This window comes from Tachyglossus aculeatus, chromosome Y4 (assembly GCF_015852505.1).
Source record: "Tachyglossus aculeatus isolate mTacAcu1 chromosome Y4, mTacAcu1.pri, whole genome shotgun sequence".
Lineage (NCBI taxonomy): Eukaryota > Metazoa > Chordata > Mammalia > Monotremata > Tachyglossidae > Tachyglossus > Tachyglossus aculeatus.
In genome coordinates, this window is record NC_052096.1 from 2,047,023 (window position 1) to 2,075,000 (window position 27,978).

Below are 27,978 nucleotides of genomic sequence, written 5' to 3' on the forward strand. Positions count from 1 at the left end.
CGGTGACTGACAGGGCGACTGACTGAAATTCTTGGGACCCTGAAGGCAGAGAGAGGGCTGTGGGAGACGGGGGGTCCCGCTGAGGAAGCCAGGATAGGTGATTAGAGTCCAGAGGGGAGAAGGATGTGTGGGGGAGTGGGACCCCGAGTTGGGCTACCCGGGTGGGGTCCTGAGGGGTGTTGGAAGGGTTGGGGGGGGGGTCCTTGAGAGGGTGGGGCAAATGGGGTGCTTTGGGTGGGACCCCGAGGGGAGCAGGGTTTGTGGATCCTGGCCAGGGCAGAGAGCCGGGGGTTGGCGGGGAGGGGGTGCCGGGGCGGGGCCCAGGCCCAGACCTAAAGTTTCCGGCCTCTCAATGCCCGTTTGTTCAGGTTCCTGATTCTCTCTGGGCATTTTCCTGTTAAGGACAATTCCCTTCCTGTCCAGCTCCTGAGAACCGGGGAGCCTAGGGGCAGAGCTGGGGGGAACCTGGATGCCCGGGTCCATTGTGGGGGGAGAGCGGAGCTGGGAACCGGGGCCCCTGGGGCGGGGTGGTCTCATGGGGAATGCGGTGCCCGGGGGGGCCGGCGGGTCAGGGGCCCGGTCCCCCGCGGTCTCTGCGGGGCCGGGCCGGGGAGTTGGGGGGACAATGGGCGTCCTCATCCCCAGGGATGGAATCCCGGCGGGACAATGGGGGCCCTGTGTGCCAGCCGGCCCCGGCCGAGACCGGGGGCGCGGAGAGACGCTGCCCTCATTCACTACCCGCCGCCCCCCAATCTAAATGCCACAGGGGGCAGAGACGCCAGACAGACGTGGGTTTTTCCCCTGCCTTCAGGGCCCATCCCCCAAGATGCCCCCCACCCCATCCCCCTCACATCTCTCCCTTCTCCCTAATCTCCCCATCCCACGTCCTGTCCTGGGGGTCAAAGGGGAAACGGAGAGGGCGAGGAGGAGAGGGCCCAGGGAGTGCGGGATAAGGGCTGGGCTGGGCTAGGGGAGGCGGCCGCCCCCCAACTCCTGCCCCTCGCCCCCGCTGTCAGCGTGGACCCGCCCCCAACGCCTCGTCTGCGAGACCTCCGGGCCTCAGCCTTGGCCGCCACAGCCCGGGCACAGAGACAGACACGGAGACAGAGAGACGGCCGGGCCCGGACACTGCTTCCAGGTGTCAAGGTGGGTGAGGGACGGGCCTGGGGGCGGGGAAGGGGGTCGGTACACGAGGGGGGGATGGAAGGAGGGCCGCTAGCCCCCCTCTAGCCCCCACCCTGTCCCCGCAGGGCTGCTGGGGCCCGTGCGGGGCTCCATGGCCCGGGCGGCTCTCAGCCCGTCGCTTCTGCTGCCACCGCTGCTGCTGCTGCTGCTGGTCGGAGCCCCGGGGGTCCGCGGGGACCCCCGCCAACACAGGTGACAACCGGGGGGAAGGGAGGGGGCTCGGAGTGGCAGGGCAGGGCCTCATCACCTGTTCTAGAGGGGGGCGGCACCTTGCCACGTGTTCCAGAGAGGGCAAGGCCTCGCCATGTGGCCTAGAGAGGGCAGGACCTGCTGACCACCTGTTCCGGAGGGGGCGAAGGCCTCACTACCTGTTCTAGTTGGGGGGGCAGGACCTGACCACGGGGTCTAGAGGAGGAGGGGGCCTTGTCACCTGTGCTAAAGGGGGGCAGGACCTCCCCACGTGTTCCAGAGAGGCCTGTGGCCTAGAGAGGGCAGGACCCGACCACGTGTTCTAGAGGGGGGCAGGAGCCACACCACCTGTTCTAGAGGGGGGCAGGACCTTGCCACATGTTCCAGAGAGGGCGAGGCCTTGCCACGTGTCCTAGAGAGGGCAGGACCTACTGACCATTTGTTCTGGAGGGGGTGAAGGCCTCATTACCCGTTCTAGTTGGGGGCAGGACCTCGCCACGTGTTCCAGAGAGGGCGAGGCCTCGCCGCGTGTCCTAGAGAGGGCAGGACCTGCCCACCTGTTCTGGAGGGGGTAGGGCGTTGAGCGACTTTCCCGGGATGGGCCTCCCCAGTGCGCTTCCCAAGGACTTTGATGGAAGGGGCCGGGTGGCTAGCGATCCCTGCTGCCCGAGGGTTCTGGGGGCGCGGTGGGCCTGCTCCTTGTTCCCTCCCGTTTCCTCCTAGACAGGGGGTGTGCTCCACTCAGTCCCTGAGGGTCCCGCTCCACTACAACGAGTCGTACAGTCAGCCCGTGTACAAGCCCTACCTAACCCTGTGTGCAGGGCGGCGCGTCTGCAGCACCTACAGGTGGGGACACGGGGCCGGGCCGGGGGAGGGGGCCGGAATTCCGGGTCCCCCACACTAAACTCCCTCCTTTCCCCTTCTCCCTCTTCCTCCTGCATCTCCCCAACTCACTCCCTTAATAATAATAATAATAATGGCACTTGTTAAGCGCTTACTATGTGCAAAGCACTGTTCTAAGCGCCGGAAAGCACTGTTCTAAGCGCTGGGGATAAGGGGATTATGTTGCCAATCTGTACTTCCCAAGCGCTTAGTACAGTGCTCTGCACATAGTAAGCGCTCAATAAATACGACTGATGATGGTGATGATGGGGAGGATCCAAGGTGATCGGGTTGTCCCACGTGGGGCTCACAGTCCTCATCCCCATTTCACAGATGAGGGAACTTAGGCACAGAGAAGTGAAGTGCCTTGCCCAAGGTCACAAAGCTGACCTTCTAGACTGTGAGCCCACTGTTGGGTAGGGACCGTCTCTATATGTCGCCAACTTGTACTTCCCAAGCGCTTAGTACCGTGCTCTGCACACAGTAAGCGCTCAATAAATACAATTGATTGATTGATTGATTGATTGATTACCTCCCAAGCCCGTGCTCTTTCCACTGAGCCATCCCTTGATCCTTCCCCCCTCCCAGCCCCTCAGCACTTAGGTCCGTATCTGTCATTTGTTGATCTGAATCGATGTCTGTCTCCCCTCCGCTAGACCGTAAGCTCGCTGCGGCAGGGAATGGGTCGGTTGTTGTATCGTACTCTCCCAAGCGCTCAGTGCAGCGCTCTGCACACCGTAAGCGTTCAGTGAGTACGATCGGATGAATGAAATGAATTTGGTTTAGTTCTCCGTCTCCCCCTTTTAGACTGCGAGCCCACTGTTGGGTAGGGACTGTCTCTATAAGTTGCCAAGCGCTTAGTCCAGTGCTCTGCACACAGTAAGCGCTCAATAAATACGATTGATGATGATGATGAACGAATGCCGCCCCCAGGACCACCTACCGCGTGGCGTGGCGAGAAGTTCGACGGGAGGTTCTGCAGACTCACGCCGTGTGCTGTCAGGGCTGGAAGAAGCGGCACCCAGGGGCGCTGACCTGCGAGGAAGGTGCGGGATCCCACGGAGGGCCGGGGGCCGCGAGGTGCGGCGCGGGGGGAATGACGCTCACACAGCAGGCAGCGGCCTAGCGGACGCCGTCCGGGCCTGGAAATCAGAGACGCAAACCACTATACTTCTCTGGGCCTCATTTACCTCATCTGTAAAATGGGGATTGAGACTGTGAGCCCCATGTGAGGCGGGGACTGTGTCCGACCCGATTAGCTCTAGACTGGAAATTCGTTGTGGGCAGGGAATGTGTTCATTGCTAGACTGTGAGCCCGCTGTTGGGTAGGGACTGTCTCTATGTGTTGCCGACTTGGACTTCCCAAGCGCTTAGTACAGTGCTCTGCACACAGTAAGCGCTCAATAAATACGATTGATTGATTATATTGTACTCTCCCAGGCATGTAGTACAGTGCTCTGCACACAGTTAAGGCTCAATAAATGCAACTGAATGAATAATTCGCTGGCATCTACCCCAATGCTTAGGACAGCATAGTAAGTGCTTAACAAATATCATTAAGGAAAAAAAAATATGGACACAAGTGCTGTGGGGCTATGGGGAGTAACAAATGCAGCCAAGCGCATGGGAAGCAGCGTGGCTCAGTGGAAAGAGCATGGACTTTGGAGTCAGAGGTCATGGGTTCAAATCCCAGCTCCGCCACTTGTCAGCTGTGTGACTTTGGGCAAGTCACTTCACTTCTCTGTGCCTCAGTTAGCTCATCTGTAAAATGGGGATTAAGATTGTAAGCCCCCCTGTGAGACAACCCGATCACCTTGTAACCTCCCCAGCGCTTAGAACAGTGCTTTGCACATAGTAAGCGCTTAATAAATGCCATCATTATTATTATTGATGGTCAAGGGAGGGTGGGAGCGTCACTTACCCTCTCTGTGCCCCAGATTCCTTTTCCATAAAATGGGTGACTTAGTTCCTGTTCTCCCTCCCCCTTAGACCGGGAGCCCTGTACGGGGCAGGGACTGTGTCTGACTGGATTGTCTTGTATCTATTCTGGGGCTCAGCACAGTGTTTGGTGAGCCCACTGTTGGGTAGGGACTCTCTATATGCTGCCAACTTGTACTTCCCAAGCGCTTAGTACAGTGCTCTGCACACAGTAAGCGCTCAATAAATATGATTGATGATGATAGTAAGCACTTAATAACCGATACCACAATAATGGTCGTGAATACTATTACTATGAAGGCGGGGGGAGGTCCAAAGGGAGCGTGAAGCGCCTCTGACCCCTCACTCTCTCTTGCAGCCATTTGTCCGAAGCCCTGTCAAAACGGAGGGGTCTGTGCCCGGCCCGGCCAGTGTCAGTGTGCCCCTGGATGGGGGGGAAAGCACTGCCACGTGGGTGAGTCTGCATGGGTGGGGGCACCTCCTCCCCCCCACCGAGCCCCCAAATTTCTCCTCCTCAAGCCCCACTTCCTACCCCTCTTCCTTCGGGGAAGCGGCGAGGCCTGGCGGATAGAGCCCGGGCCTCGGAGCCACGAGGTCAGGGATTCTGATTCCCGCTCGGCCACTCGTCTGCCGTGGGACCCTGGACAAGCCGCTTCGCTTCTCCGGGCCTCAGTTCCCTCATCAGGGGATTTAGACTCTGTGGGACACGGACTGTGTCCAACCCAATTATCCGGGATCTGCCCCAGTGCTTAGTATAGTGCCTGTCCCAGAGTAAGCACCATAAGCAGCAGCGTGGCTCAGTGGAAAGAGCCGGGGGTGGGGATTCAGAGGTCAATCAATCAATCAATCGTATTTATTGAGCGCTTACTGTGTGCAGAGCACTGTACTGAGCGCTTGGGAAGTACAAGTTGGCAACATATAGAGACGGTCCCTACCCAACAGTGGGCTCAGGGTTCAAATCCCAGCTCCGACAACTGTCAGCTGTGTGACTTTGGGCAAGTCACTTCACTCCTTTGGGCTTCAGTTCCCTCATCTGGAAAATGGGGATGAAGACTGTGAGCCCCCCGTGGGACAACCTGATCACTCTGTGTCCTCCCCAGTGCTTAGAACAGTGCACACAGTAAGCACTTAACAAATGCCATCATTATTACTGAGAATATATGTATATATGTTTGTACATATTTATTACTCTATTTATTTTACTTGTACATATCTATTCTATTTATTTTATTTTGTTAGTATGTTTGGTTTTGTTCTCTGTCTCCCCCTTTTAGACTGTGAGTTGGGTAGGGACTGTCTCTATATGTTGCCAATTTGTACTTCCCAAGCGCTTAGTACAGTGCTGTGCACACAGTAAGCGCTCAATAAATACGATTGACGATGATGATGAGAAGGGGGACCCCAGGGCCCGGCTCTTTATGCACTCCTGCCTTCCAGATGTGGATGAATGCCGGGCCGGGGTCCCGCTCTGTTCCCACCGTTGCCTCAACACGCGGGGCAGCTTTGTCTGCGGCTGCCCGCCAGGGCTGACCCTGGGGCCGGACGAACGGACCTGCCTGGAGGAGGGGCCCCCGGAGCCCCCACCCAGCCCCAGCATCCTCAGTGTGGCAGGTGAGCGTGGCAGAGGATGGGGTGGGATGGGGGGCCTCCCCCCACGGACCCCCGAGGCCTCGTGTAGGCCACATCCCCCGTGTCCCGACAGTGCGGGAGGCAAAGCAGGATGAGCGCAACTTGAGGCAGGAGATGGGGGAGCTGAGGATCCGCCTGGAGCACCTGGAGGAGGTGAGCAGGCTGGGGTGTCCTGGATGTCCGTCCGCCCGTCCACCGCCCTCTCCCCTCCCTTCAAAGCCTTATCGAAGGCCCATCTCCTCCGAGAGGCCTTCCCCGACTAAGCCCTCCTCTCCACTTCTCCCACTCCCTTCTGCGTTGCCCCGACTCGCCCCCTTTACTCATCCCCCCAGCACTTATGCCCATCTCTGAGCACAGAGCAGCAGCGTGGCTCAGGGCAAAGAGCCCGGGCTTTGGAGTCCGAGGTCATGGGTCCAAATCCCGGCTCTGCCAACTGTCAGCCTTGTGACTTTGGGCAAGTCACTTCGCTTCTCTGGGCCTCAGTTACCTCATCTGGAAAATGAGGGGATTAAAACCGTGAGCCCCCCGTGGGACAACCTGATCACCTTGTAACCTCCCCAGCGCTTAGAACAGTGCTTTGCCTAGTAAGCGCTTAACAAATACCATCATTATTATCTCTGTAACCTCTCCCCGCTGCCCAGCCCGAAGCGCGTTGTGGGCAGGGAATGCGCCCATTACATGGTCCTCTCCCAAGCGTTTAGTACAGTGCTTGCACACAGTAAGCGCTCAGTAAATACCATTGAGTCACTGACTGTCCCTCGCCACACCACTCTGGATGGCAGCAGGGGGGTAGGGGGGTCTCACTCTCGGCTCTCCGTGTTTCCAGTGGGCAACCCGGGCAGGGGCCTGGGTCCGCGGCATGCTCCCCGTGCCCCCCGAGGCGCTGCGTCCGGAGCAGGTGGCCGAGCTGTGGGGCCGCGGGGACCGGATCGACTCGCTCAGTGACCAGGTGCTGCTCCTGGAGGAGAAGCTGGGCTCTTGTGAGTCTCCCCACTCCCTCCCCGAAACCGGGCCCACCCCTAGCCTCGGGAGCCGGGGGGAGAACGGGGTGTGCACGGGCATGGGCGTCGAGCACCCGGGCACCTACACGAGAAGCAGCATGGCCTAGAGTACAGAGCACCCACATCTGCCGTGCAACCTAGACCAAGTTAGAGAAGCAGCGCGGCTCAGCGGAAAGAGCCCGGGCTTTGGAGTCAGAGGTGATGGGTTCAAATCCCGGCTCCGCCACTTGTCAGCTGGGTGACTTTGGGCAAGTCACTTCACTTCTCTGGGCCTCAGTGACCTCATCTGTAAAACGGGGGTGAAGACTGTGAGCCCCACGTGGGACAACCTGATCACCTTGTAACCTCCCCAGGGCTTAGAACAGTGCTTTGCACATAGTAAGCGCTTAATAAATGCCATTATTAAGTCACAAAATTTCTCTGGCCCTCAAGTCCCCTCACCTGTAAAATGGGGATTAAGATTGCAAGCCCCCAGTGGAACAGGGATTGTATCTGACCTGATTACTATCTACCTCAGTGTTTGGCACATAGAAAGCACTCAAGAAGTACCACATTATTTCCTCTTCCGGCAGGTTCTTGCGAAGACAACAGTTTGGGGCCCGGTCTCGATCGCCGATGAAAGGCCACCCGCTCCGGTGACGGGCTTCCGCGTCCGACCTCCTGGGCCGTCTAATTTATACCGACCCCTTTCCACCCCACTAACCCCGGCAAGGGCCGGATGCCTGGTTCCCCAGACCCTTGGGCTGCCACGGATGGCTGTCTGGACGCCGATAAGGCGGCACGGTGGAAACGACTCGGACCCTAAGAGGTGGAAGAACGGGCAGCTTGGGTTCAAGCGCTTAATACAGCATTCTACACGCGGCAAGCGTTCAATAAATATGACTGACCGCCGCCTTCCCCCCTCCCCAAAAAAACCCAGGCCCGCTCTCTTCTGCGCTTTATTCTCCGACTTTGTTATTTGAATTAATAAAAACCATTGCTGCGGGCTCCCCCCTGCTTCTCCCTCTTCCCCAACCTGCCAAGAGACCAGACTGGACTGTCCTGTGACCCCCGCGGGGGGAAAAGGGGGGTTGGGAGAGGAACCCCGTGCTAACGTGGAACTGGAAAAGCAGAACTGGGCTGGGGAAAGGAGGGAGGGCAAGAGGGAAGGAAGGGAGAGCTGGGAGGGCATCAACTCTGCCCCTCTCCCCGTGTTACACTGGCTCCGACTTTGACTGGCCTCAAGTAAAAAGGGTGGGGGTGTGGAGGGGGGGGGACCCCAAGTTTTGCCTTCAAGGCGAGGGGATGGGGGAGGTGCGCTGAAATAGGACCACAGGCTGTTACCCTTCACCCCCGGGGTCAAAGGGTGGGGTCTCGTGCTACTTAAGGCTGTGATGGCCCCACACTGGATGGGGGGAAATGGAGGCAGCTGTTGGGGGGGTGGGAGGAAGGACTGAGGGGGCAGGGCCAGGCCCAGCCCCTCCTCCTCCACCATTTTGTAAACTCTTCCTCTCCCTGCTCCCCACCGTGGGCACCTCGCCCCCATAAACGGCTAAGAGGGGGAACCCAGCCCCCTTCTTCCCCCTCCTGGACTGGTAACACTGACAGGGTTTGGCTGTGAAGAGGGAGAAAGGTCAGAGGTCACCGAGGGCAAGTGAGGGAACAGAGGCCTCGGGACTCCCTCTTCCAAAACGGGGGGGAAATAAATTAAAAGGTCCGCTCCCACCCTCAGGGAGCAAGGGTGGGGGGAGGGAGGTTAATGCAGCACCGGTAATCCTCAGCCCCTGACCGGAGGAAACGGTACGGCCCCAAACTGGCCCACTGGCTCCCACGGGAGGGGAAGCCCCGAATGCCCCCACCACTGGGCCGTACCACGGGAGAGGAGGAGGGGAAGGAATTGGGGTCTGGGGGGTCGGACCCGACCGCTTGGACCCACGGGAGGGGAGGGAGGAGGTCGAGGCGAACGGACTGCGGAGTCCGGTCCACGCGTCCGGGCCCATCCACACGGACTGAGGGCAGGAAGGACTGGAATGGTCGGCGAAGGGGTTGGAAGGGTCCGCCTCAGTCCACAGTTCGGCGGGGGGGCGGGTGGGGAGGGACGGACGGGGGCTAAGGGGCGTCCGAGCCCCACCCTCGGGAACCAGATGAGCCCACCTGAATCCGTGGGGCGGAGGGAGTAGCGGATGAGGAGCGAGGTGGGGCGGAGTGGACAACAGCAGTGGGTTGGACCCCAGGGACGGGCGAGTCCACGCGCCCTTGGGTGGGAAGGTGGAGCGATCCCCCAAGAAAGCGGGGAGGGCAACGGGAGGCTCCACACCCTGCGAGCGGCAGGTTGGACCCCAGGGTCGGGCGAGTGAGTCCATGTGCCCTGGCTGGGCGGCGGGGAGTGTTCCCCCAAGAAGGCGGGGAGGGGAGTGGATGGTTCCACACCCCGCGTCCCGGAGGTTGGACCCGAGGGTTCACGCGCCCTCGTCAGGGGGGAGGGGAGTGTTCCCCCGAGAAGGTGGGGAGGGCTGGAGTGAAAACTGTACCATCGCTGGCAAGTCCTGGGGAGGGGTGCAGTGGGGTGGGGTGGGAGAGGAGAACTGGGGAAGACTGGGGTGGCGTGGGGGGCTGGAAGGAGCCAGGAGGACTGCGGGGGGAAGGGATCGGAGAGGAGGAGGAGGAGGAGGAGGAGGAGGAGGAGGAGGAGGAGGTGAGTCCCAGAGTCCAAGGCCGGCGGCGGGTGGGGGACGGGGAAGAAGGGAGCTCAGAGCTTGGCCTGGCCGGGCGCGCTGGTCTCCTCGGGGTCCCCCCGGCTGCTGGTGGCGGAGATCTCCTGGAAGACGCGAAGCATGGAGGCGCGCACCTCCTCCGTCAGCTTGGGCACCTCTTCCGGGCCCAGGCCTCGGGTGCTCACCGGCGGCAGGACCCGCACCCGGCACGTCCCTGGGGGGAGAGAGAGGCTGTCGGGCCCGGCCCGCCGCCCTCGGCCCCGTGGTCTCCCCCTGGGCTCCCTGGCCATTCTCCTTCCTCCTCCCACCACACCGGGACGGCTTCCGCTCTCAGACTGCGGCCCCACCTGTGGATTCTCTCCTGATGCTTAGTACAGTGCTCTGCACACAGTAAGTCCTTAAGAAATGCTGGTACAAGTGAGTGGAGACGGAGAGAAACGGAGAGAGCAGGGAGGAAGAGAAAGAGTGCATGAGCCAGGGAGACAGAGGGGCAGAAGGGGGCTGCCCCCGGAGAATGCTCCTTTTACAATCCCACCACAAATCGCTGGTGCCCCAGGCAGGGTCCACCCGGTCCCCTCCCACCTCCTCATGGGTGGAAATTTCATTGTACACGCAACGATTCCGATTCCACTCTTGGTAAATATTTGGGCCAGCCTCCCCCCGTTTCGGTGCCGGCTCCTCGAGGGCACGGGACGTGTCTTGGGCAACCCAAGTGCTTAGTACGGTGCCTTGCAGAGAGGGGGCACGCAGAAAACGCCACCACTACCACTTAGAAAATACAAATAAGGAGCCCACCCACCCAGAAGCTTCACCTGTCCCAGGTCAGGGGCAGGGGGGACAGGGACACCCACACAACGAAGGTGGGGACCGCTTCCCGGGGCCAGGAAGGGCCTCCTGAAATCCAGGGACCCCAAGCAGTTGTCTCAAACCCCAATCCCCAGCTGACCCCTACACCCCCCCACGAGAAGCAGCGTGGTCTGGCCGAAAGAGCCCAGGGACCTGGGTTCTAATCCTGCCTCTGTCCCTTGCCTGTTGGATGACTTCAGGCAAGTCACTTCTCTCTGTAAAACGGGGAATTGATCCCCGTTCTCCCACCCCTTAGACTGTAAGCCGCGAGTGGGACAGGGTGATTATCGTTTACCCCAGTGTTTAGTGCAGTGCCCGGCCCATAGCGAGCGCTTAACAAACCACAGTTCTGATTTCCCAGCCCCTGGCCTCGCCCCGTCTCCAACCCTACTCAGTTCTCCTAAGGCCCTGCACACAGTTAGCCCTCTACAAATGCCAGTGATCGATCGACCCACGGTTTGATTGTTTCTCGCTTGGCTCTGCCCTCTTTCCCCCATTTCTCACCTCTCCGAACCCTGAATCTCGGGGCTCTCCCCACACCCCCAGGACCCCCCCGACTCACCGGTGGTGAAACGCCGCTCCTTCTTGGAGTAGAAGTCTCGGTAGGAGGACATGACGATGGGAACGATGGGGACCTGCGGGTGGGGAGGGGACCGTGACCACCCCCAGGCCTGGTGGCAGGGCCCCCTCAACCAGCTCGGCAAATCGGGGGTGGGGAGGGGATCGGCTCCAATGGGACCAAGGGAAGCTTGCTATCTTGGAACTGGGGTGGGGGGGGGAATCTCCACGCCCCCCCCACAGCCCATCGGCTATTCCGGACAACTTACTCCCGCTGGAAGTCGCCCGTAACCCCACCCCTCGACCTCCACGACACCGACTTTGGAGGCCTCGCTCTTGAGGATTTCCGTTCTGTCAACGACAGCCCCCCACCCCCACCCCCCGGCCTCACCTCCCTGACTCTCTGCTGTGTGACCTTGCGCAAGTCACTTCCTTTCTCTGGGCCTCAGTTTCCTCATCTGCAAAACGGGGATGAAGACAGGGAGCCCCACGCGGGGCAGAGACGGCGTCCAAACCGGATAGCTTGGCTCTACCCCAGTACCTGGACACGGTAAGCCCTTCATACCATTTTCTCATAAAAGGAGAGGGTTCCTTCCTGTTTCCAAATCCAACCGTCCCGACTCTTTTAGACTGTGAGTCTTTTAGACTGTGAGCCCACTGTTGGGTAGGGACTGTCTCTATGTGTTGCCAATTTGTACTTCCCAAGCGCTTAGTACAGTGCTCTGCACATAGTAAGCGCTCAATAAATACGATTGATTGATTGATTGATTGACTCATCTCTCTCACTTTCCAAAACCACTCACTCCGGCCCTTCTATCTTCCCTAAGGGTCCACTCGGTCTCTGGGGGGGGGGGAGAGGGAGGGTCCACGTTTCCCCGAAAAGGTGGAACACGATGGAGGGAGAGTGAGAAGGTTGGCATAAGAGGAGCGAAGTTTGTGGGATGGGCTGTAGTAAAAAGGGGCGAGGTGGCGGAAGGCTTTAAAGCGATGGTGAGGGAGTTTCTGTCTGAGGCGGACGGGGCTGGGCAACCACTGGAGTTTTCTGAGGAGTGGGGAAATACGGCCTGAACGTTTTGGCCGAAAAATGATGCGGGCAGCGGAGTGTGTCTCTGTTTTACTGTCGTGTTGTCCTCTCAAGCGCTCAGTTCAGTGCACCGCACGTAAGCGCTCAATAAACACGACCGATTTACTGATGGACCCCGAGGCCCGCCTCAGGCCTCTTCAGTCGGGTTTCCGCTCCTTCCGACGGTCAACGGCGGATCTCCGGTCTCGGTCAGTCAGGCGGCCAATCCTAATTGCCAAGTGATTATCATCATCAATCGTATTTATTGAGCGCTTACTGTGTGCAGAGCACTGTACTAAGCGCTTGGGAAGTACAAGTTGGCAACATATAGAGACAGTCCCTACCCAACAATGGGCTCACAGTCTAAATCACATATCTAAATCTAAATCACCATAATCACAGTGATTATGGTGTGCAGAGCACTCTACTAAGGAAGCGTTTGGGAGAGGACGCCATAGCAAGGTCAAAGACACATTCCCTGCCCACAATGAGCTTACAGTCTAGCGGGGGGAGACAGACGTTTGTAGAAATAAATGACGGAGATGGACTTGAGTGCTGTGGGGCTGGGAGCGGGGATGAGTAAAGGGAGCGAGGCAGGGAGTGGGAGAAGAGGAAAGGAGGGCTTAATCAGGGAAGGCCTCTTGGAGGAGACGGGCCTTCCATAAAGCTTCAGTGGACCTTCAACAAGGGGGGAAGGGAGAAGCAGCGTGGCTCAGTGGAAAGAGCACGGGCTTTGGAGTCAGAGGTCATGGGTTCGAGTCCCGGCTCCACCACTTGTCAGCTGTGGGGCCTTGGGCAAGCCGCTTAACTTCTCTGTGCCTCGGTTACCTCATCTGTAAGATGGGATTAAGACTGCGAGCCCCACATGGGATAACCTGATCACCTTGTATCCCCCAGTGCTTAGAACGGTGCTTTGCACATAGTAAGCACTTAATAAATGCCATTATTATTATTATTATTATTACCTTTCCAGATAACTGGGCTCACACTCACCCTGCCGGCCCTTCCCTCCCCTCCCCAGGGAAACCCTATCTATCTTAGCCTGGCTGCCGATCACCTCCTCCTTGTTCTCTTCCTACCTCTCTGGCCTCTCCTTCTCGCTCTCTTTCGCTGGCTCTTCTTCCGACAGACTTTAAGCTCCCTGAGAGCAGGCACTGTTGTAACTCCACTCAAACTGGTTTTCGAGTAACAACAAGGATGATGACGCTAATAACCGTGGTATTTGTCAAGCGCTTACTCTGGGCCGGTGACCGTTCGAAGCGCTGGGGCAGATACCAGTCAGTCGGGCCGGACGCAGCCCCCGTCTCCCGTGGGGATCACGGTCTTCACCCCCGTTTTACAGAGGGGAGATCTGAGGCCCAGAGAAGTGAAGGGACTTGTCCAAGGTCACACAGCAGGTGAGTGGCGGAGCCGGGATTAGAACCCAGGTCCTTCTGATTCCCAGGCGTGGGCTCTAACCACTCTGCCCCCGCGGATGGTTGGCTCCTTGGGGACGGGAATCACGTCTACGGACTCTGTAGTGATGGATTCTCCCCAGCGCTTTGGGGAGTGCTCCGTGCGTGCTAAGAGCTTGAGAAACGTCACTGGTCGATCGATTACAGCACTCTCCCCAGTGCTCTGTACGCAGGATGCTCTGCCGCTTGCCTGCCGGGTGACCTTGGGTAAGTCACTTCCCTTCCTCTATGCCTCATCTGTAAAACGGGGACTGAGAGGCAGCGTGGCCCGGCGGATAAACTATGGGGCTGGGAGTCAGAAGTACCTGGGTTCTCATCCCAGCTCCACCGTTTGCCTGCTGTGGGACCTTGGGAAACTTATTTCCCTGCTCTATGCCTCAGTTCCTTCATCTGTAAAACGGGGATTAAGACTGCAAGCGTCTTGTGGGATAGGGACCGTAGCCAACCCGATTCGCTCGTACCCACCTCAGCGCTTGGTACAGTGCCTGGCATAGAGTGAGTGTTTCACAGATACTATTTTTTTTTAAAAAAAAAGGGGGGGGTGGGGTGGGAAGGAAACGGGAAGACGAGGATCTGACCTGGGCCTGCACGGCAAGGTGGAAGGCGCCACGTTTGAAAGGCAGCATGGAGCCATTGTGGTTCCTGGTGCCTTCGGGGAACACCCAAACCCGGACCTGTGGGGGTGGGCAGGGAAGGAGAGACGAGGGGCACGGTCAGCCGGAGAGTCACATACGACAGAGACCCAGAGGCACACCCAGGGAGACACCCATCCGAAGACACTTAGAGATACACCCAGACACCCGGAGATGCACCTAGAGACACACCCAGAGAGACACCCATCCAAAGACATTCAGAGATGCACCCAGACACGTTCCAGGACACCCAGAGACGCTCCCGGAGGCCCAGAGACACACCCAGAGAAACACCAAAGACATACCCAGACATCCGGAGACACATTTGGACACCCAGAGTTGCACTCAGACACCCACCCACACACCTGGAAGTGCCCCCATACACGAGGCGACGCCCCCAGAGACACCCATCCGAAGACACCCAGACACACAGCCAGAGATAGGCTCGGAGACCAACCCGAACACCCAGTCACCTATCCAAAGATGCCCAGAGATGCATCCAGAGACCTGGAAATGCACTGAGAGACCCATCCAGACGTCTGGGTGGGATGGAGGGAGAGAGAGAGGGAGAGAGCGCGAGTGCACGACGTACGCGGGATGAGGCCGGAGGGTCCGATCAGAGGAAGCGGGGGGGCGGGCTGAGAGGCGAGGTGAGGCGGCGGGCCAGGCCGGAGCGTGTGCCCCGAGGGGGCCGATGGAAACGTGGGTGGGCGTGGCGTCTGACACTGGCAGAGTCTGGCCCCGGGCGGGCATGTGCCTGCCGGGCCCCAGGCCAGGAGGGCGGGCGGGCAGGTGGCAGCACGGGGCGAAGTGCGTGCCGCGAGGCACGAAGGGGTGGGGGGTTCTGGTTTGTTCTGTTAGAGGTGGCAGGACCCAGCCTGCCAACTCCGGGAACCACTGGATCACACACAAACCCAAACACACACTCTCTCCCTCTCCCTCACACACACTGAGCACTCCTGGCCCGCTCTGACTGAGAAACTCTGAGCACCGGCCCGGGAATCAGAAGGACCTGGGTTCTCATCCTGGCTCCACCGCTGATCTTCCGCATGACCCTGGGCAAACCGCCTCGCTTCTCTGGGCCTCAGTTCCCTCATCCGTCACCTGGGGATTCAGTCCGGGAGCCCCGCGTGGCACAGGGACCGTGTCAGCTCGTATCTTCCCCGGTGCTTACAACGGCGCTTGACGCGTACGTGAGTGCTTAACAAGTACCGTCATTATTAGACACCACAATTACTACTATTCAAGCACTTATGTTTTTCACCCATCCACTTCATTCAGCTGTACTGCCTGAGCGCTTACTGTGTGCCAAGTACCGTACTGAGCGCTTTCCCCTTGTCTGTATTGTCCATTCAACCGTCAGCTCCTTGAGGGAGCGCTGAAGTTCTCAGCTTCTATGCTCTTTTCCTCCCCGTCTTCTGTCCTTCACGGTGTCATTCTCTCCCCCTGGACGGCAGGGCTTGCTTCTTTCTTCTCCGGCGCACTCTCCCAAGGGCTCAGCCCAGCGCTTTGCCCCCAGCCGTCATCACTCCCGACTGAGAAAGGGCGGAAGGAGGCCCAGCTGCCGAGGAGGGCCCGGAAAGGCGAGGAGACGGAGAGTGGGGCCTGAGTCAGGCCCACAGCGGGGCGCGGGCGGAGGGACAGACGGGGATGGGGGGAGAGGAGGGGGCAGAGTCCAGAAGCCCCCGGCCTCCCGGCTCCTCCAGGAGGGCACGGATGAAGGGGATATGCCCACCCGTAAGACAGTATAAAACCGACCCTCCCTCCCCTGCACCCTCACCCCCAGTGCCTGCCAGAGAAGTGAAGTGACTCGCCCGAGGTCAGGCTCCCTTCAAAGCCCTACTGAGAGCTCACCTCCTCCAGGAGGCCTTCCCAATCAACCAATCGATCAATCGTATGTATTGAGCGCTTACTGTGCGCAGAGCACTGTACTAAGCGCTTGGGAAGTACAAGTTGGCAACATCTAGAGACGGTCCCTACCCAACAGTGGGCTCACAGTCTAAAAGGGGGAGGCAGAAAACAAAACCAAACACACTAACAGACTGAGCCCCTTCCTTCCTCTCCCCCTCGTCTCCCTCTCCATCCCCCCCATCTTACCTCCTTCCCTTCCCCACAGCACCTGGATAGATGTAAATATGTTTGTAGATATTTATTACTCTATTTATTTATTTATTTATACATATCTATCCTATTTATTTTATTTTGTTAGTATGTTTGGTTTTGTTCTCTGTCTCCCCCTTTTAGGCTGTGAGCCCACTGCTGGGTAGGGACCGTCTCTATACGTTGCCAATTTGTACTTCCCAAGCGCTTAGTACAGTGCTCTGCACACAGTAAGCGCTCAGTAAATACGATTGATGATGATGATGATGAGTACACAATCCCCGCTCCATGGCACTCACAGAGATCCATACAGATGGCATCCACCCTCTAGCACACAGTCTCACACAAACACACACATCACCAAGCAGTGCCCGCCCCCCGGCACGCACTCACAAAGAGACCAATACAGGCGATACCCACCCCTTAAGACCCGGTCACAAAGGTACGCATACGGTTCCCACCCCTGGCACACGGACACACCGAGACACACAACAGCCACGGAACCCGCCCTCTGGCACCCGATCACGAAGAGGGACACACAGAGGCAGACATACACACACGATGCCCACCCCTGGCACACGGCTCCGAAGACACGCATGCCCGCGCACGAAGAGAGACACACGCAAGCACACGGATACCCGCTCCCCGGTTCGGAGTCGCCGAGGGTTGCCTACACACACACACACATACGGATGCAGGGCAGCGGGCCCGGGAGCACTCACGTCCTCACTGAGCAGAGTCTGGGCCGCCTCGGCCATGACGCTGATGGCGTCCCCCGTGCGCTTGCGGTCGATGAAGATGACGCCGGCCAGCCAGCAGGCCAGCCCCGCCGGCCCTGCCCACAGCAGCTCCCGCTTGGCGATGGGCACGCAGCGGCCTGGCAGCACCTCCATCATCCCTGGGGCGGCGGGTGGCGGGGAGGGGACGGGCCGGGCGGGCGGTCAGGACCGACGGGACCGCCGCGGGGTGGGGAAGCTCGGCCCGGTGGCTCGGGGCGGGGGGCTGGGAGGGGCACGGGGGGGCACCCGGGGCGCGAGGGCACTCACCCAGCAGGTCAAGGGAGCTCTGGTGGTTGGAGACGACGACGTAGGGCTGGCTCGGGGGGAAGTTGTCAGAGCCGCGCACCTCCAGGCGGATCCCGTACAGGTACTTCACGTGCAGCAACATCACCCGCAGGATCCTGCCGGGGCGCGGGCAGAGCCAGGGGTGTCGGGGCCCGTCCCCGGCGGCTTCTCCTCCGCCTGGCCTCTCTCCTGGCTCTCCTCGCCCTCCGCCCCGCTCCGGCCCCGCCCCGCCGCCAGGCTCGTCCCCGGTCTCGCCCGCCCCCGCGGCCGGGCCTCACTTCATGTTCTCCACGTTGCGGCCGCGCAGGGCGCAGATGGGCACGGCGAGGACGGCCAGGGAGAGGATCCAGCCGTTGTAGAAGGCCATCTTGCAGAAGTACTTGAAGGTGGCACTGCACTGGAACAGCAGCGGGAGCAGCAGCAGGAGCAGGAGCAGGAGCAGCAGGAGCAGCGGCAGCGGCGGGGGCGGAGGCGGCGCCAGGGCCCCCGACCCCAACCACAGCTCCATGTTCGGCGCCTGGGGACGGGACCGGCCACGCTCAGCGCCCCGGGGTAGCCGGGCACCGGGCACCGAGGGCACCCTCACCCCTGCCCATCCGCAACCGTCCAGGGAGACACACTCACGGCGTTAAAAGCCCCCCCATACACACACACACACACACACTATCACACCCAGCACCACCCGTCACAGACGTACACATACTGGGCTCCCCCGGTACCATTCATTCATTCATTCATTCATTCGATCGTATTTATTGAGCGCTCACTCAGCGGCAGGTTCAGGCCCACGATTCATCATCAATCATCATCAATCGTATTTATTGAGCGCTTACTGTGTGCAGAGCACTGCACTAAGCGCTTGGGAAGTACAAATTGGCAACATATAGAGACAGTCCCTACTGTCTCTATATGTTCAATGATCAATGATGATTGATCATCAATCATCAATCGTATTTACTGAGCGCTTACTATGTGCAGAGCATTGGACTAAGAGCTTGGGAAGTACAAATTGGCAACATATAGAGACAGTCCCTACTGTCTCTATATGTTCAATGATCAATGATGATTGACCATCAATCATCAATCGTATTTACTGAGCGCTTACTATGTGCAGAGCACTGGACTAAGAGCTTGGGAAGTACAAATTGGCAACAATTTGGCCACGATTCAGGCAACACACCCAGGACCGCCAGCGACGGACTCAGACACGCTGACACGGCAACACACCCCGCACCACCAGCGACGGACTCGGACACACTGGCTGACACATTAACAGTAAAAACAATAATAATGGCACTTATTAAGCGCTTACTGTGTGCAAAGCACAGTTCTAAGCGCTGGGGAGGTTACAAGGTGATCAGGTTGGCCCACGGGGGGGCTCACAATCTTCATCCCCATTTGACAGATGAGGGAACTGAGGCACAGAGAAGTGAAGTGACTTGCCTAAAGCCATTCATTCATTCAATCAATCGTATTTATTGAGCGCTTACTGTGCGCAGAGCACTGTACTAAGCGCTTGGGAAGTACAAGTTGGCCACACAGCTAGGTGGTGGAGCCGGGATTTGAACCCATGACCTGTGACTCCAAAGCAGGGGCTCTTTCCACTGAGCTATGCTGCTTCTCTAGAGACAGACCTAGACACACTAGCTGACACAGTAATAATAATAATGGTATGTATTAAGCGCTCACTATGTGCAAAGCACTGTTCTAAGTGCTGGGGAGGTTACAAGGTGATCAGGTTGTCCCATGGTGGGGCTCACAATCTTCATCCCCATTTGACAGATGAGGGAACTGAGGCACAGAGAAGTGAAGTGACTTGCCTAAAGCCATTCTTTCATTCAATCAATCGTATTTATTGAGCGCTTACTGTGCGCAGAGCACTGTACTAAGCGCTTGGGAAGTACAAGTTGGCCACACAGCTAGGTGGCGGAGCCGGGATTTGAACCCATGACCTGTGACTCCAAAGCAGGGGCTCTTTCCACTGAGCTATGCTGCTTCTCTAGAGACAGACCTAGACACACTAGCTGACACAGTAATAATAATAATGGTATGTATTAAGCGCTCACTATGTGCAAAGCACTGTTCTAAGTGCTGGGGAGGTTACAAGGTGATCAGGTTGTCCCATGGTGGGGCTCACAATCTTCATCCCCATTTGACAGATGAGGGAACTGAGGCACAGAGAAGTGAAGTGACTTGCCTAAAGCCATTCTTTCATTCAATCAATCGTATTTATTGAGCGCTTACTGTGCGCAGAGCACTGTACTAAGCGCTTGGGAAGTACAAGTTGGCCACACAGCTAGGTGGCGGAGCCGGGATTTGAACCCATGACCTGTGACTCCAAAGCAGGGGCTCTTTCCACTGAGCTATGCTGCTTCTCTAGAGACCGACCTAGACACACTAGCTGACACAGTAATAATAATAATGGTATGTATTAAGCGCTCACTATGTGCAAAGCACTGTTCTAAGTGCTGGGGAGGTTACAAGGTGATCAGGTTGTCCCATGGTGGGGCTCACAATCTTCATCCCCATTTGACAGATGAGGGAACTGAGGCACAGAGAAGTGAAGTGACTTGCCTAAAGCCATTCTTTCATTCAATCAATCGTATTTATTGAGCGCTTACTGTGCGCAGAGCACTGTACTAAGCGCTTGGGAAGTACAAGTTGGCCACACAGCTAGGTGGCGGAGCCGGGATTTGAACCCATGACCTGTGACTCCAAAGCAGGGGCTCTTTCCACTGAGCTATGCTGCTTCTCTAGAGACCGACCTAGACACACTAGCTGACACAGTAATAATAATAATGGCATTTATTAAGCGCTCACTATGTGCAAAGCACTGTTCTAAGCGCTGGGGAGGTTACAAGGTGATCAGGTTGTCCCATGGTGGGGCTCACAATCTTCATCCCCATTTGACAGATGAGGGAACTGAGGCACAGAGAAGTGAAGTGACTTGCCTAAAGCCATTCATTCATTCAATCAATTGTATTTATTGAGCGCTTACTGTGCGCAGAGCACTGTACTAAGCGCTTGGGAAGTACAAGTTGGCCACACAGCTAGGTGGCGAAGCCGGGATTTGAACCCATGACCTGTGACTCCAAAGCAGGGGCTCTTTCCACTGAGCTATGCTGCTTCTCTAGAGACAGACCTAGACACACTAGCTGACACAGTAATAATAATAATGGTATGTATTAAGCGCTCACTATGTGCAAAGCACTGTTCTAAGTGCTGGGGAGGTTACAAGGTGATCAGGTTGTCCCATGGGGGGGCTCACAATCTTCATCCCCATTTGACAGATGACGGAACTGAGGCACAGAGAAGTGAAGTGACTTGCCTAAAGCCATTCATTCATTCAATCAATCGTATTTATTGAGCGCTTACTGTGTGCAGAGCACTGTACTAAGCGCTTGGGAAGTACAAGTTGGCCACACAGCTAGGTGGCGGAGCCGGAATTTGAACCCAGGACCTGTGACTCCAAAGCAGGGGCTCTTTCCACTGAGCTATGCTGTTTCTCTACAGACAGACCTAGACACACTAGCTGACACAGTAATAATACTAATGGCATTTATTAAGCGCTCACTATGTGCAAAGCACTGTTCTAAGTGCTGGGGAGGATACAAAGTGATTAGGCTGTCCCACAGGGGGCTCACGGTCTTCACCCCCATTTTACAGATGAGGGAACTGAGGCACGGGGAAGTGAAGTGACTTGCCCAGGGTCACGTGGCTGACAGCTGGCGGCGCCGGAATTTGAACCCACGCCCTCGGACTCCAAAGCCCGGGCTCTTTCCACTGAGCCACCGCTGCTTCTCACAGTACCACACCTCGGACCACCAGTGACAGACTCGGACACGCTAGCTGACACGGTAACACACCCCGGGCCGCTAGCGGGACACAGACACAGCGGCCAACACAATAACACACCCCAGACCATCGGCTGACACGGTAACACACCCCAGATCACCGGTAATAATAATAATAATAATAATGATGGCATTTGTTAAGCGCTTACTACTTGCCAAGCACTGTTCTAAGCGCTGGGAGGGGATGCAAGGTGATCAGGTTGTCCCACGTGGGGCTCACAGTCTTAATCCCCATTTTACAGATGAGGTCACTGAGGCACGGAGAAGTGACTTGCCCAAGGTCACACAGACAGAGTCAGGGCCACAACCTGATGTAGTCACACACCCCGGATCACCAACGGCAGGCTCGGACTCACCAGCTGATACGGTTACACACTCCGGTCCACCAGTAACACACCAGCTCACACGGTAACATGCCCAGTACCACTAGCGGCACACTAGCTGATGATGATGGCATTTATTAAGCGCTTACTATGTGCAAAGCACTGTTCTAAGCGCTGGGGAGGTTACAGGGTGATCAGGTTGGCCCACGGGGGGCTCACAGTCTTCACCCCCATTTGACAGATGAGGGAACTGAGGCCCAGAGAAGTGCCTTGCCCAAAGTCACACAGCTGACAGTTGACGGAGCCGGGATTTGAACCCATGACCTCTGACTCCAAAGCCCGGGCTCTTTCCACTGAGCCACGCTGCTTCTCTACTAGCTGACACGGTAACACGTCGAGGACCACCAGGGACACACAGTCACACTAGCTGACACGGCCCATCGCATACACAATCATCACAATCAATCAATCGCATTTATTGAGCGCTTACTATGTGCAGAGCACTGTACTAAGCGCTTGGGAAGTGCAAATTGGCATCACATAGAGACAGTCCCTACCCAACAGTGGGCTAACAGTCTAAAACAGTGGGCTCACAGACACCCCATCGGTCCTGATACTGGCAGTCACATACACAGACACACAGACACACTCAACGTGGGTCACCCCTGTGGTCCAGGCCCCTGGGGCACCCAACAAATGTACCTCCCAAGTGCTTAGTACAGTGCTCTGCACAAAGTAAGCGCTCAATAAATACGATTGATGATGATACAGACATTCACGTGCTGTGTCACCCGACTGGCAGTCACATACACAGACGCACAGCCACACTCAACGTGGGTCACCCCTGTGGTCCAGGCCCCTGGGGCACCCAAGAAATGTACTTCCCAAGCGCTTAGTACAGTGCTCCGCACACAGTAAGCGCTCAATAAATACGATTGATGATGATACAGACATTCACGTGCTGTGTCACCCGACTGGCAGTGACACAGACGCACAGCCATACTCAACGTGGGTCAGCCCAGTGGTCAAGGCCCCTGGGGCACCCAAGAAATGTACTTCCCGAGCGCTTAGTACAGTGCTCTGCACACAGTAAGCGCTCAATAAATGCAATTGATGATGATACAGACATTCACGTGCTGTGTCACCCGACTGGCAGTCACATACACAGACGCACAGCCACACTCAATGCGGGTCACCCCTGTGGTCAAGGCCCCTGGGGTACCCAAGAAATGTACTTCCCAAGCGCTTAGTACAGTGCTCCGCACACAGTAAGCGCTCAATAAATACGACTGATGATGATACAGACATTCACGTGCTGTGTCACCCGACTGGCAGTCACATACACAGACGCACAGCCACACTCAACGTGGGTCAGCCCTGTGGTCCAGGCCCTTGGGGCACCCAAGAAATGTACTTCCCGAGTGCTTAGTACAGTGCTCTGCACACAGTAAGCGCTCAATAAATACGATTGATTGATTGATTGACCACCCCACTGCCAGACCAGGTCGCCCCGTCTAGAGGGGTGCCAGAGGACATGCTGGGAAAGGAGACACTTTTGCCCTGTAGTGGCACCGACCCGACCCCACCTGCCCCAGGGATCCCGGGCACCAACTTAATATGTTGCCAACTTGTACTTCCCAAGCGCTCAGTACAGTGCTCTGCACACAGTAAGCGCTCAATAAATACGATTGAATGAATGAATGAACGAATGAATAACCCCCCTCTAAGGCGGGAGATGGCACGCTACCAGCACATGCGGGGAAGCATGTTCTACTTTAGCATCATCATCATCAATCGTATTTATTGAGCGCTTACTATGTGCACAGCACTGTACTAAGCGCTTGGGAAGTACAAGTTGGCAACATAGAGAGACGGTCCCTACCCAACAGCGGGCTCACAGTCTAAAAGGGGGAGACAGAGAACAAAACCAAACATACTAACAAAATAAAATAAATAGAATAGATATGCTCCTGCCGCCGCCGTGGTCATCGTCATTGTTATCATCGTTACAGTGACGGTGGTGTTTGTGAACGCTTTTTCCATTTGCCAAGCACTGTACTAAGCGCTTGGGAAACTAAAGTAAAGTAAAGGTCACGGGTTCAAATTCCGGCTCCGCCAATTGTCAGCTGTGTGACTTCGGACAAGTCACTTCACTTCTCTGCGCCTCAGTGACCTCATCTGGAAAATGGGGATGAAGACTGTGAGCCCCACGTGGGACAACCTGATCACCTTGTAATCTCCCCCAGCGCTTAGAACAGTGCTTTGCACATAGTAAGTGCTTAATAAATGCCATTAAAAAAAAAAAAAAAACAAAAAAACAACTGTTCCGAATAAAAACCGTGGTATTTGTCAAGTGCTTTCTATGTGCCAGCCACTGGACTAAGCGCAAGATAAGTGGGTTGGACGCAGTCCCTGCCCCACATGGGGCTCAGTCTTCAAGTCTTAATCCCCATTTTACAGGTGAGGAAACCGAGGCTCAGGGAATAATAATAATGGCATTTGTTGAGCGTACATATCTATTTTGTTGGTATGTTTGGTTTTGTTGTCTGTCTCCCCCTTTTAGACTGTGAGCCCACTGTTGGGTAGGGACTGTCTCTAGATGTTGCCAACTTGGACTTCCCAAGCGCTTAGTACAGTGCTCTGCACACAGTAAGCGCTCAATAAATACGATTGATGATGATGATGATGCCAAGCACTGTTCTGAGTGCTGACGTCCAGTGGCTCACCCAAGGGCACCCAGCAGACAAGTGGCAGAGCTGGGATGAGAATCCAGGTCCTCTGGCTCTCAAGCCCAGGTCCTTTTCAGTAGGCCAGGCTGCTCCAACGCTCAACAAATACACACCATCATCATCATCATCAACCGTATTTATTGAGCGCTTACTATGTGCAGAGCACTGTACTAAGCACTTGGGAAGTACAAATTGGCAACATATAGAGACAGTCCCTACCCAACAGTGGGCTCACAGTCTAGAAGGGGGAGACAGAGAACAAAACCAAACATACTAACAAAATAAAATAAATAGAATAGATATGTACAAATAAATTACATAAATAAATAAATAGAGTAAAAAAAATATGTACAAACATATATACAGGTGCTGTGGGGAAGGGAGGGAGGTAAGATGGGGGGATGGAGAGGGGGACGAGGGGGAGAGGAAGGAAGGGGCTCAGTCACCACCATTAAGTATGTATTATGCACCACTCACTGTGAGCTATGCACTGGGGTAGGTACAACACAGGTGGGCTGGACATAATAATAATGATGGCATTTATTAAGCGCTTACTATGTGCAAAGCACTGTTCTAAGCGCTGGGGAGGTTACAAGGTGACCAGGTTGTCCCACGTGGGGCTCACAGTCTAAATCCCCATTTAACAGATGGGGGAACTGAGGCCCAGAGAAGTGAAGTGACTCGCCCAAAGTCACACAGCTGACAAGTGGCGGAGCCGGGATTTGAACCCACGACCTCTGGCTCCAAAGCCCGGGCTCTTTTCCACTGAGCCACGCTGCTTCTCTGCTTCATCACGATCCTCCATTATTATCGTTAAGGGTCCGTGCGCGTGCCCTCTCCCCATCCAGAGACACACACGTGTGATGCTCATCCAACACACACACACACAACCCCATCCAGAGACACACACGTGTGATGCTCATCCAACACACGCACACAATGACTTTATGACTGACATTCCAGGGCCTTCACTTCCCTGAAGTTTTCTCGACTGTAAAATGGGGTTTCAATGCCCATTTCCCCCCTCTAGACTGTAAGCTCATTGTGGGCGGCGAACATTCCCGTTAACTGGTGCTCTGTGCTCCTCCAAGAGCTGAGTGGAGCGCTCTGCACATAGTGAGCGCTCAATAAATACGACTGACTTGATGGGCTCGTTCCTCAAACGTTTAAAAACCGGTTCACAGAACCCATCGTGACCCTGCTCCCACGTGGCACCATAATAATAATAACGACGGCATTTGTTAAGCGCTTACTATGTGCAAAGCACTGTTCAAAGCGCTGGGGAGGTTACGAGGCGATCAGGAGAGCTTAACCCCCATTTTACAGATGAGGTCACTGAGGCCCAGAGAAGTGAAGTGACTTGCCCAAAGTCACCCAGCTGGCAATTGGTGGAGCCGGGATTTGAACCCCCAACCTCTGACTCCAAAGCCCGGGCTCTTTCCATCATCAATCGTATTTATTGAGCGCTTACTGTGCGCAGAGCACTGTACTAAGCGCTTGGGAAGCACAAATTGGCAACATATAGAGACGGTCCCTACCCAACAGTGGGCTTACAGTCTAGAAGTGGCTCAGTCCACTGAGCCACGCCGCTTCTCGGGCACTTATCTGCTGTGAGACCCTGGGCAAGTCACTTCACTTCTCTGGGCCTTAGTTGCCTCATCCGTTAAATGGGGAGGAAAGCCGTGGGACGGCTACCCCATTTCCTCGGATCCACCCCCGTCGCTCAGTAAGGCGCCCGGCGGATAGTAAGCGCTTAACAGATACCACGGTGATTCTAATTCATCGCTCCTTAGGCTGCGAGCCCCCCGCGGTGCCCGATTTTCTTTTCTCTGCCCCAGCGCTCAGCACAGCGCTCGGCCTGCCCCACGAGCGGCAGGACCCGTGTGCGATGGACTGAGCGCCGCTCCCACCCCGCCTTTACACCTCGGATGGAGCCCGTGAAGAAGCGTGGTCCCGGCCCATAGGGCGCACGTCTATTACACGGGGTAATCAGCAGCGGGGCTCGGTGGAAAGAGCCCGGGCGTGGGAGTCGGAGGTCGTGGGTTCTGATCCCGGCTCCGCCACTTGTCCGCTGTGTGACTTTGGGCAAGTCACTTCGCTTCTCGGTGCCTCGGTTCCCTCATCTATAAAAATGGGGATGAAGGCTGTAAGCCCCACAGGGGACAACCCGATCAGCGCTTAGAACAGTGCTTCGCACATAGTAAGCACTCCTCGACAAGCACCATCATTATTATCATTACTACTTTCTGTGCCTCAGTTCCCTCATCTGTCAAATGGGGATGAAGACTGTGAGCCCCAAGGGGGACAACCTGATCATCACTTAGAACAGTGCTTCACACGTAGTAAGCACTCAACAAGCACCATCATTATTATCATTACTACCTTCTGGGCCTCAGTTCCCTCATCTGTCAAATGGGGTTGAAGACTGTGAGCCCCACGGAGGACAAATCGATCATTGCTCAGAACAGAGCTTCGCATATAGTAAGCACTCAACAAGCACCATCATTATTATCGTTACTACTTTCTGTGCCTCAGTTACCTCATCTGTCAAATGGGGTTGAAGACTGTAAGCCCCACGGGGGACAACCCGATCATCGCTCAGAACAATGCTTCGCACATAGTAAGCACTCGACAAGCACCGTCATTATTATCATCACTACTTTCTGTGCCTCAGTTCCCTCATCTGTCAAATGGGGTTGAAGACTGTGAGCCCCACGGGGGACAACCCAATCAGCGCTTAGAACAGTGCTTCGCACATAGTAAGCTCTCGACAAGCCCCACCATTATTATCATCACTACTTTCTGTGCCTCGGTTCCCTCATCTGTCAAATGGGGTTGAAGACTGTGAGCCTCACGGGGGACAACCCGATCATCGCTCAGAACAGTGCTTCGCACGTATTTAGCACTCAACAAGCCCCATCATTATTATCATTACTACTTTCTGTGCCTCAGTTCCCTCATCTGTCAAATGGGGTTGAAGACTGTGAGCCTCACGGGGGACAACCCGATCATCGCTTAGAACAGTGCTTCGCACATAGTATGCGCTCAACAAGCCCCATCATTATTATCATTACTACTTTCCGTGCCTCGGTTCCCTCATCTGTCAAATGGGGTTGAAGACTGTGAGCCCCACGGGGGACAACCCGATCATCGCTCAGAACAGTGCTTCGCACGTAGTAAGCACTCGACAAGTACCATCATTATTATTACTACTTTCTGTGCCTCGGTTCCCTCATCTGTCAAATGGGGCTGAAGACTGTGAGCCCCACAGGGGACACCCCGATCATCGCTTAGAACAGTGCTTCGCACGTAGTAAGCACTCAACAAGCACCATCATTATTATCATTACTACTTTCTGGGCCTCAATTCCCTCATCTGTCAAATGGGGATGAAGACTGTGAGCCCCACAGGGGACAACCCGATCATCGCCTAGAACAGTGCTTCGCACATAGTAAGCACTCGACAAGCACCATCATTATTATCATTACTACTTTCTGTGCCTCAGTTACCTCATCTGTTAAATGGGGTTGAAGACCGTGAGCCCCACGGGGGACAACCCGATCATCGCTTAGAAGAGTGCTTCGCACATAGTAAGCACTCCTCGACAAGCACCATCTTTAATATTACTACTTTCTGTGCCTCGGTTCCTTCATCTGTCAAATGGGGTTGAAAACTGTGAGCCCCATGGGGAACACCCCGATCATCGCTTAGAACAGTGCTTTGCACATAGTAAGCACTCAACAAGCCCCATCATTATTATCATCACTACTTTCTGTGCCTCGGTTCCCTCATCTGTCAAATGGGGTGGAAGACTGCGAGCCCCCCGTGGGACAACCTG

At 56.2% G+C, this 27,978-nt stretch overlaps 2 protein-coding genes across 2 annotated transcripts in view; one reads left to right on the plus strand and one right to left on the minus strand.

Moving 5' to 3' along the window:
* EGFL8 (EGF like domain multiple 8) lies at window positions 1–7,822 on the plus strand. The gene is made up of 10 exons (XM_038768335.1): window positions 1–97; window positions 1,017–1,146; window positions 1,251–1,377; window positions 2,098–2,220; window positions 3,190–3,302; window positions 4,553–4,648; window positions 5,632–5,805; window positions 5,897–5,976; window positions 6,650–6,772; window positions 7,397–7,822. Exons 3-10 carry the CDS (start codon window positions 1,277–1,279, stop codon window positions 7,784–7,786), a joined length of 1,200 nt encoding a protein of 399 aa, XP_038624263.1. The 5' UTR covers window positions 1–97; window positions 1,017–1,146; window positions 1,251–1,276; the 3' UTR covers window positions 7,787–7,822.
* The window catches only part of AGPAT1 (1-acylglycerol-3-phosphate O-acyltransferase 1), a 21,529-nt gene continuing 1,299 nt past the window's right edge, over window positions 7,749–27,978 (minus strand). Inside the window, exons 2-7 of the mRNA XM_038768338.1 lie at window positions 17,513–17,751; window positions 17,217–17,350; window positions 16,893–17,068; window positions 14,017–14,112; window positions 10,926–10,998; window positions 7,749–9,731 (exon numbers count right to left, since the gene is read on the minus strand). Of these exons, the coding sequence (XP_038624266.1) occupies window positions 9,553–9,731; window positions 10,926–10,998; window positions 14,017–14,112; window positions 16,893–17,068; window positions 17,217–17,350; window positions 17,513–17,742 (888 nt within the window). The 5' untranslated portion in view covers window positions 17,743–17,751 and the 3' untranslated portion in view covers window positions 7,749–9,552. The remainder of the gene's footprint in view (window positions 9,732–10,925; window positions 10,999–14,016; window positions 14,113–16,892; window positions 17,069–17,216; window positions 17,351–17,512; window positions 17,752–27,978) is intronic.